Raw genomic sequence first — 10,134 nt, 5'->3', positions numbered from 1 at the left:
TTTTTTTTTTTTTTTTTTGAGATAGAGTCTCGCTCTGTCATCCAGGCTGGAGTGCAGTGGCCTGATCTCGGCTCACTGCAAGTTCCGCCCAAGTTCATGCCATTCTCCTGCCCCAGCCTCCTGAGTAGCTGGGACTACAGGCGCCCACCACTACACCCGGCTAATTTGTTGTTGTTGTTGTTGTTGTATTTTTAGTAGAGACGGGGTTTCACCGTGTTAGCCAGGATGGTCTCAATCTCCTGACCTCATGATCCGCCCGTCTCGGCCTCCCAAAGTGCTGGGATTACAGAAGTGAGCCACCACGCCCGGCCTAACTTTTGTGTTTTTTAATAGAGACTCGGTTTCTACACGTTGGCCAAGCTGATCTCAAACTCAAGTGATCTGCTCACCTCGACCTCCCAAAGTGCTGGGATTATAGGCGTGAGCCACTATGCCTGGCCACTAAGGATTTTTAGGGCAGTGAAACTACCCTATGTGACACTACAATGGTGAACATATGTCATTATACATTCGTCCAAACCCACAGAATGTCCAGCACACCAAGGGTAAACCCTAAGGTGCTCTATGGACTTGGAGATGACAGTGATGTACCTGCGTAGTTTCATCCATCGTAACAAATGCACCCTCTAACCCTGGGGCAAGATGTTGATAGTGGAGGAGGCTGTACGTGCGTGGAGGTGGGGGCTATATGTTCATATTTGCTGTGAACCTAAAACCGTCGTCAAAGATAAATCCTGGCTGGAATTCCAGCACTCTGGGATGCTGAGGTGGGGAGATCCCTTGAGGCCAGGAGTTTGAGACCAGCCTAGGCAAGATAGTGAGACCTTGTCCCTACTAAAAAAAAAAAAAAAAAAAAAAATACCAATAAAGAAATAAATTAGCTGGGTATGGTGGTGCACACCTGTAGTCTCAGCTGCTCAGGAGATCAAGGTACAAAAATTAGCTGAACCCAGGAAGTGCAAGTTGTAGTGAGATGAGATTGTGCCACTGCACTCCTGCCTGGGTGACAGAGTGACACCCTGTCTCAAGAAAAAAGAAGAAAGAAAAAAAAACCCACCCAAATGTCTTTCACGATGTGTTAGCCGAAGGCGGAGGATCCCAAAGGATGCCTGAAATCTCTCCTATTCGGGCCGGGTGCGGCAGCTCACGCCTATAATCCCAACACTTTGGGAGGCCCAGCCGGGCAGATCACCTGAGGTCAGGAGTTCAAGATCAGCCTGGCCAACATGGTGAAACCCCGTCTCTACTAAAAATACAAAAATTAGCCAGGCGTGGTGGTGCGTGCCTGTAATCCTAGCTACTCAGGAGGCTGAGGCAGGAGAATGGCTTGAACCCGGGAGGTGGAAGTTGCAGTAAGCCGAGATCGTGCCACCGCACTCCAGCCTGGGCGACATAAGCGAGACTCCATCTCAAAAAAAAAAATCTCTCCTGTTCCTTGAGTTGCTGCGGGTGGAGGGAACGAAGGAAGGACGGGTGGCCCCGTGTGTGGACCTCCCCTGGACTCACCCACACACAGCCGGCCCGAGGCTTCCAGCATCAGGCCGTCTGGACACTCGCAGCGGAAAGACCCGGCAGTGTTGACACAACGCCCGTTGGGACAGACTCCCGGGAAGGACTCACACTCGTTCACATCTGGGTGGCAGAAAGTAAGGGAGGAGGGAAAGCCAGAGAGTCCAGGAAGGGGAAGGGTGCTGGCTGGCCATTCCCCTGGGGTTTCAAGTTGTCCTTGGGGAGGAAGGAAGGGGATGGAGACAGGGATTGGGGACTGTCAAGAAGGCCTGGGGACCAGGGAGGGAGAACGTCTGTCCCCATCGTAAAAGACTCCAGGGCGGGGCTGGAGGTGGCACCCATGGGGGTGATGCAACTGGTGGTGTGCGGGCTCTGGAGTGGGGGTGAGCTGGACACAGGCAGGGAGTTACCATCGCAGGTGACACCCGTCATCCGGGCAAAGCCCCGGGCACAGGCAGGGTCTGCAATTGGAAAACGAGAATGAAGAGCGGAGTCATTCTCTCATGCCAGCCCCAGGGGGGACCCGCCCCATTGAGGGCTTTTCCCGTGGGCACCTGGGAGGCCCCGAGGAGGATGTTACCAATCTCGCAGCGTTCGCAGGGGCTCCCCCAGGCTGCCCCAAGGGTGGCGCAGCACTCGGACCGCAGGCTGGCTCCCTGAAGGTTCACTTCACAGTGGCTCTCCTGGATCTTCAGCCAGCAGGTGCCCTTGGTGCTGTCTGGGGAGAAAAGGCAGGTCACCTGTCTCACCTGCCGGGCCCACACCTGCACCCTGACCCACAGATGCCCAGCTTCTGGAACGCCATCAGGCTCCGGGGCCGCTCACCTAGACAGATGGTACCAGAGGAGTCCAGCCGGCTGCCAGGGGCACATTTGCAGGTGTAGGAGCCAGCCAGGTTCTGACAGATGCCGTTCACACACGGGCTGGACAGGCATTCATCGACATCTGCAGGGACAGCCCCCCACCAGGCCATGAACTGCAGGAGGAGGAGCCTTACCTGGCCAGGACCCCTCCTCCCCCAAGGGACTGCTGTACCCAGTGGCACAGGGTGCACCCAAATACACAAGTGTGCAGAGGGCACTGGAATCAAATGCGTGTGCAAGCACATGTGTGTGCTGAGCTGTGTGTGCACACGCTGTAAGAGACAGGAAATGCCAAACTGTTTTCCTTTTTTTCTTTCTTTTTTTTTTCTTTTTTATGAGACAGAGTCTCGCTCTGTTGCCCAGGCTGGAGTGCAGTGGCACCATCCCGGCTCACTGCAACCTCTGTCTCCCAGGTTCAAGCAATTCTCATGCCTCAGCCTCCGAAGTAGCTGGGACTACAGGCATGTGCTACCTTGCCGGGCTAATTTTTTTTTGCATTTTTAGTAGAGACAGGGTTTCATGATGTAGACCAGGCTGGTCTCAAACTCCCAACCTCAGGTGGTCCACCCGCCTCGGCCTCCCAAAGTGCTGGGATTCTAGGTGTGAGCCACTGCATCCAGCCAAAACTGTATTCTTACTCTCACCTTCAACACAACACAACACAACACAACACAACACAACACAGAATACATCAGTGGTCAGACGTGGATTTTTTTGTTTGTTTGTTTTTGCCAAACTGCCCAATTCTCCGACACCAGTAGGGTGCCCTATAGTTCAGTTCTGATGCTATCTGCCTGGAGTTGAAATCTGACTCCACAGGTTGAGGGCTCAGTCCCACAAGACTGTCATCCACTCAGATGCCAATTGCAAATCGGGGCCTCCAGAATTTCTGCCTTCTCCTCGGGCTTGATCATCTGCTAGAGTGACTCACAGGACTCAGGGAAATACTTAACTTATGTTTACTAGTTTATTATGAAAGACATTATAGGCTGGGTGCAGTGGCTCATGCCTGTCATCCCAGCATTTTAGGAGGCTGAGGCAGGTGGATCACGGAGGTCAGGAGTTTGAGACCAGCCTGGCCAACACGATGAAATCCCATCTCTATTAAAAATACAAATTAATCCCAGCACTTTGAGAGGCCGAGATGGGTGGATCACGAGGTCAGGAGATCGAGATCATCCTGGCTAACACGGTGAAACTCCGTCTCTACTGAAAATACAAAAAACTAGCCAGGCGAGGTGGCGGGTGCCTGTAGTCTCAGCTACTTGGGAGGCTGAGGCAGGAGAATGGCGTAAACCCAGGAGGCGGAGCTTGCAGTGAGCTGAGATCACGCCACTGCACTCCAGCCTGGGCGACAGAGCGAGACTCCGTCTCAAAAATATATATATATACAAATTAGCCGGGTGTGGTGGTGCATGCCTGCAGTCCCAGCTACTTGGGAGGCTGAGGCAGGATAATCTCTTGAACCACAGGAGAATTGTTTGAACCCAGGAGGTAGAGGTTACAGTGAGCCGAGATCGCGCCATCGCACTCCAGCCTGGGCGACAGAGCGAGACTCTGTCTCAAAAAGACAAAATAAAAAAATAAAGGATATTAAGGATATTACAAATGATGAACAGCCAGATGGAAGAGATGCATGGTGCGGGGTATCTGGGAGGAGACGTGAAATTTCCGTGCCTGCTCTGGGCGTGCCACCTTGCCAGCACACAGATGTGTCCATCCACCTGGAAGCTCTCCAAACTCCACAGTTCGAGTAGGACTTCTGGGATGTATGTATAAATGTGTGCCCCTGAGTGTGTACCACTGTGTGTGACTGGGACCACAAGTGTGGGAAGTGTGAGAATGAGTGTATGGGCCAGGCATGGTGGCTCGCGCCTATAATCCCAGAACTTTGGGAGGCTGATGGGTGGATCACTTGGGAGGTCAGGAGTTCGAGACCAGCTGGTGAACATGGTGAAACCCTTCTCTACTAAAAAATACAAAAATTTTGCCAAGGACTGGCAGCGGTGGCTCAAGCCTGTAATCCAGCACTTTGGGAGGCGAGATGGAGCGGATCACGAGGTCAGGAGATTGAGACCATCCTGGCTAACACTGTGAAAACCCGTCTCTACTAAAAAAAATACAATACTACTGGGGCGGTAGGTGGCAGGGACTGTAGTCCCAGGCTATTCGGGAGGGCTGGGCAGCTGAGAATGGCATATAAACCGGGATGCAGAGCTTGCACGTGAGCTGAGACTCCAGGCCAACTGCAACTCCAGGGCCCAGGTGGACAGAGCGAGACTCCGTCTCAAAAAAAAAAAAAAAAAAAAATTATTCTGGGTGTGGTGGTGGGCACCTGTAAATCCCAGCTACTTCAGGAGGCTGAAGCGGAGAGATCGTTGAAACTGGGAGGCGGAGGTATGCAGTGAGCCAAGGATCGCGCACTGCACTCCAGCCTGGGTGATAGAGCCAAGACTCTGTCTCAAAAAAAAAAAGAAATCAGTGTGTATGTAAATGGTGAGTATATGCATGTTCTCTTGAGTGCAGGTGTGTGAATGTAGTACATATGGCACAGTGTCTTGAGTATGCCATGTCTGTGTACACATGCACACAGGGCATGTCTGAATGTAATTTAGTCTGCATGATACCACAGACATGTGCAGTTGTGTCTGGGTTTATTATTATGCATGCACCATGCAACATAGCATGTCTGAATGTGGCTGTGGTGCAGGATGGTATTCTGAGTGAGTGTGCATATGTGTCTTATGTACACACCTCATGAACATGTGTGAGTATCGGAAGCGTGTGATATATATGTGTGTGTGCACACACATATACGCATCATGTGTGTGTGAATAGAGGTAACATGTAAGCATCTTTGAGTGTGCGATGGTCTCTGGTGTGCATACGCTACACACAGAGTATGTCGGGGCATGTGTGTGTGTGTGTGTGCGCAAACCCACGTGAGCCCGGGACCCTGTACCTTTGCAGATCTCCGTGTCCTGCCAGAAGTGGAAGCCGGGGGGGCAGGAGCAGCTGTAGCTGCCGGGGCTATTCTGGCACCACCCGTTGTCACACAGGAGGCTGTTGAGGGCACACTCATCCACGTCTGTGGGGTGGGTGTGGGAGAGGGGGTGAGGAGTCTGCAGTGGAGGAGGTTGGCCGTGCATCCACCCTCCAGGTGGTGTGCTTACCTGTGCACTCCTTGCCTGAGGCACCTGCCTCATAACCCAGGTTGCAGATGCAGCGGTAGCTGCCCCGAAGGTTCTCACACACGCCATTGGCACAAACCTCAGGGTCCAGAGCACACTCGTTGATATCTGCGGCGGGAGGAGAGAGGGTGTGTCCCGGTGCCCCAGGGGTCTCTAGAAGTCAGATTCCCCAAGGCAAGAGCTCCAGCTCAGACCGGGCCTCATTTTTCTCTAAACCGGGGTTTCTCAGCCTGAGCACTGCTAACATTTGGGGCCAGATCATTTTTTGCTGCGAGGGGCCATCTCATGCGTTTTAGGATGTCGAGCAGCTTCCATGGCCTCCATCCATGAGATGTCAGTAGCACCCACCTCGCCCCAGTATTACTCCAGACATTGTGAAATGACCTCGGCAGGGCAGGAGCCAAATCATCTCCAGTTTGGAGATAGTGGAGCAGACATTCATACAGTGGCACTGTCATAAAAATAAAAGCAATTATAGGCCAGATACGGTGGCTATCACCTGTAATCCCACCACTTTGGGAGGCTGAGGTGGGAGGATTGCTTGAGCCCAGGAGTTTGAGACCAGCCTGGACAACATAGCAAGACCCCATCTCTATAAAAAGTAAATTTTTTTTTGAGACAGGGTCTCACTCTGTCACATAGGCTGGAGTGCAGTGGTGCAATCTTGGCTCACTGCAACCTCCGCCTCCCTGGTTCAAGTAATTCTCGTGACTCAGTAGCTGGGATTACCCCCAAGTAGCTGGGATTACAGCCACCACGCCTGGCTAACTTTTCTATTTTTAGTAGAGATGGGGTTTCACCATGTTAGCCAGGCTGGTCTGGAACTCCTGACTTCAAGTGATCCACCCGCCTCAGCCTCCCAAAGTGCTGGCTTTACAGACGTGAGCCACCACACCTGGCCAAAAAGTAAATTTTTTAAAAATTGCCTGGGCATGGCGGCTCATGTTTGTAATCACAGCACTTGGGGAGGCTGAGGTGGGTGGATCACTTGAGGCCAGAAGTTTGAGACCAGCCTGGGCAACATGGCAAAACCCCGTCTCTACTAAAACAAACAAACAAACAAAAAAAATTAGCCAGGCGTGGTGACGCATGCCTGTAATCCCAGCTATTTGGAAGGCTGAGGTAGGAGAATCGCTTGAACCCAGGAGGCAGAGGTTGCAGTGAGCCAAGATCCCGCCACTGCACTGTAGCCCGGGTAACAGAGCAAAACGAAAAGAAAAGAAAGAGAGAGAGAGACAGACAGACAGAAAGAAAGAAAGAAAGAAAGAGGAAGGAAGGAGGAAAGGAGGGAGGGAGGGAGGGAGGGAGGGAGGAAGGAAGGAAGGAAGGAAGGAAGGAAGGAAGGAAGGAAGGAAGGAAGGAAAGAAGGAAAAACAAATCAGCAGGTCATGGCGGTGACTGCCTGCAGTCCCAGCTACTCAGGTGGTATCGCTTGAGCCCAAGAGGTCAAGGTTGCAGTGAGCCGTGATGGCACCACATCACTTGAGCCTGGGCAATACAGTGAGATCCCATCTCTGAAAAAGGGTGGGGGTAATCTTGGATGCAGACACACATACAGGGAGAACACCATGTGAAGGTGGAGGCAGAAACGGGGCAACGCCTCTATGAGCCAAGAAACGTCAAAGATTGCCGGCCGCCACCAGAAGCTGCGACAGAGTCTCCCTCAAAGGCTCCGAGGGAACCAGCCCTGCCCGCACCTTGATCTCTGACCTCTGGCCTCCAGAAGTGTGAGAATCAACTTATGTTGTTGAGGCCATCCGGTCTGGGGCACTTTGTTACGGGAACCCCAGGCAAACCGAACGGCCCCTGACCACAGCGCTCCCCACATCTGGTAGGGGCAGGCTGGCTGCTGTTTGGAGGGGCTGGGCTCCACTTACCTCGACCATCGGTGGTAATGCCAAGCCCACTGCTGCACAGTGCCTGGAACTCGGCTGGGGACAAAGGGACAGAGTGAGATGGGTCAGGGAGCTTAGCCATGGCTTGGATTCAGCCATAGGCAAGGACGAGGTCCCCTGGTCTTGGGCAAGAGTTTGGGACTAAGAAGTAACTCCACACCCCGGAGAGAAAGCAACTCCCTTCAGCCTCTTTGTGAGAAGAGCCCCCACTCCATGGGAGCTACAACCCCCCACCACAAGCGAGGACCAATGGAGGCCATGGGGATCAGGCAGCCAGATGCTCACCGGAGTTCTTGGCAGGACAAAGCTGGCAGGGCTCCCCAAAACCATGGTCTGGGTTGGCACAGCAACACTCAGACTTGGTGACGGTGCCAGGGAAGGGGCGGGCACAGGAGCCCTTCTCGATGGCCCCGTAGCAGGTGCTTCGCACATGCGTGTCCATGCACATGCGGCCATCCGTGCCCACTGACAGCCCCTCCAGGCAATGGCAGTGGAAGGAGCCCTCGGTGTTGGTGCAGTGGCCATTCACGCAGATGCCGGGCGTCTGGCACTCGTCAATGTCTGCAGAAGCCGTGGGGGCACGGGGATGGGTTCCAGCCTGCTCCCTTCCTCTCTCCCCTCCCCATCTCCCACCATTTCCATTTTCCCAGCGCTTCTTCTCTGCTTCTTTGTTTTTGGATGGAGTCTTGCTCTGTCGCCCAGGTTGGAGTGCAGTGGCACAATCTCAGCTCACTGCAAGCTCCGCCTCCTGGGTTCACGCCATTCTCCTGCCTCAGCCTCCCGAGTAGCTGGGACTACAGGTGCCCGCCACCACTCCCGGCTAATTTTTTGTATTTTTTTTTTTTTAGTAAAGATGGGGTTTCACTGTGTTATCCAGGATGGTCTCGATCTCCTGACCTTCTGCCCACCTCAGCCTCCCAAAGGGCTGGGATTACAGGTGTGAGCCACCGCGCCCGGCCTAAACAAATTTTTTAAAGGCAGGGTCTGACTCCCAGACTGGAGTGCAGTGGCGTGATCGTAGCTCACTGCAGCCTCCATCTTCTGGGCTCAAGCGATCCTGCTGCCTCAGCGTCCTGAGTAGCAGGGACTACAGGGGTGCATCTCCATGTTTGGCTAATTTTTAAATTTTTTCTATCGAGATGGAGTCTTATCATGTTGCCCAGGCTGGTCTCAATCAAACTCCTGAGCTCAAGTGATCCTTCTGCCTCAGCCTTCCAAAGTACTGGGATTACAGGTGCATGCTACCATGCCCAGCTGATTTTTTTTTTTTTTTTAGATAGAGATGGGGTCTATGTTGCCCAGGCTGGTCTCGAACTCCTGGCCTCAAGTGATTCTTTAATCTCAGCCTCCTAAAGTGCTGGAATCACAGATGAACCTGGCCCCTCCCCACCTTATAACCCATCTCTCTCTCTTTTTTTTGTCTTTTGAGACAGAGTCTCACTCTTGTCACCCAGGTTGGAGGGCAATGGCACAATCTCAGCTCACTGCAACCTCTACCTCCCAGGATCAAGCAATTCTCCTGCCTCAGCCTCCCAAGTAGCTGGGATTACAGGTGCCCACGACCATGCCCGGCTAATTTCTTGTATTTTAGTAGAGACGGGGTTTCACCATGTTGGGCAGGCTGGTCTCGAACTCCTGACCTCAAGAGATCCATCTGCCTTGGCCTCCCAAAGTGCTGGGATTACAGGCGTGAGCCACGGCATGTGCCTGTTCCTTTCTTCCTTTTCTTGTTCTTCGCTTCTTCCTTTTCCCTCCTCGTCTTTCTCTCCCTACCCCTTCTCTTCTCCTTCTCTCATGCTCATCCTGTCCCTGTCCGGTCCCTCTCCTCTTCCTCCCCTCCCTCTGCTTCCCCATCTCCCTTCTCCCCTCAGCTGGCCAGTCTTGCTCCAGGCTTACCCATGCAGTAGCGGCCGCCAGGCGCCAGCAGGAAGCCAGGTTTGCAGAGGCAGGAGAAGCTGCCATCCTCGTTGAGACACACGCCATTGACGCACATGGTGCTGGTGGCACACTCATTATGGTCTGGGGACAGCAGGAGAGGATGGGTCCAGGCAGGGGCCGGGGCCCGGCCCACACTGGGACCCTCTCTCTCCCTCCTCCAAACTCCAGGGCTGAGTCCCCAGGATCCCTCTCTGGCATGTGGGAGGCAAACAAGCTGTGGTTGTCTGTGACTGTGTATGCTTGTATATTTGTCTGTCCCCTGGGGTGTGAGTTCCCTGGGGCACGACCCCGTCTTGCTCAGGCTGTATACAGTAAGTGCTGCATAAATATTTGCTCAAAGCTGAATAAAGGTGGTGGTGGTTGCATGACATTGGAAATTTATTAAATTTCAGTGAATTGTTCATTTTAAAATGTTTAAATATTTTTTATTATTTATTTATTTATTTATTTTTTTGAGGCGGAGTCTCGCTCTGTCGCCCAGGCTGGAGTGCAGTGGCTGGATCTCAGCTCACTGCAAGCTCCGCCTCCCGGGTTTACGCCATTCTCCTGCCTCAGCCTCCCGAGTAGCTGGGGCTACAGGCACCCACCACCTTGCCCGGCTAGTTTTTGTATTTTTAGTAGAGACGAGGTTTCACCGTGTTAACCAGGCTGGTCTCGATCTCCTGACCTCGTGATCCGCCCGTCTCGGCCTCCCAAAGTGCTGGGATTACAGGCTTGAGCCACCGCGCCCGGCCAATA

General features: G+C 53.2%; 1 protein-coding gene across 1 annotated transcript in view; it reads right to left on the bottom strand.

Moving 5' to 3' along the window:
• The window catches only part of FBN3 (fibrillin 3), a 95,437-nt gene that overhangs the window by 67,714 nt on the left and 17,589 nt on the right, over positions 1-10,134 (bottom strand). Inside the window, exons 14-21 of the mRNA XM_017880040.1 lie at positions 7,744-8,019; positions 7,441-7,494; positions 5,546-5,671; positions 5,335-5,460; positions 2,335-2,454; positions 2,090-2,227; positions 1,920-1,970; positions 1,507-1,632 (exon numbers count right to left, since the gene is read on the bottom strand). Coding sequence (XP_017735529.1) covers positions 1,507-1,632; positions 1,920-1,970; positions 2,090-2,227; positions 2,335-2,454; positions 5,335-5,460; positions 5,546-5,671; positions 7,441-7,494; positions 7,744-8,019 — 1,017 coding nt within the window. The remainder of the gene's footprint in view (positions 1-1,506; positions 1,633-1,919; positions 1,971-2,089; positions 2,228-2,334; positions 2,455-5,334; positions 5,461-5,545; positions 5,672-7,440; positions 7,495-7,743; positions 8,020-10,134) is intronic.

This window comes from Rhinopithecus bieti, unplaced genomic scaffold (genome assembly GCF_001698545.2).
Source record: "Rhinopithecus bieti isolate Rb0 unplaced genomic scaffold, ASM169854v2 scaffold_10589, whole genome shotgun sequence".
Lineage (NCBI taxonomy): Eukaryota > Metazoa > Chordata > Mammalia > Primates > Cercopithecidae > Rhinopithecus > Rhinopithecus bieti.
Note: the sequence above shows the minus strand (reverse complement) of the source record. Positions and strands in the feature narration are given on the sequence as shown.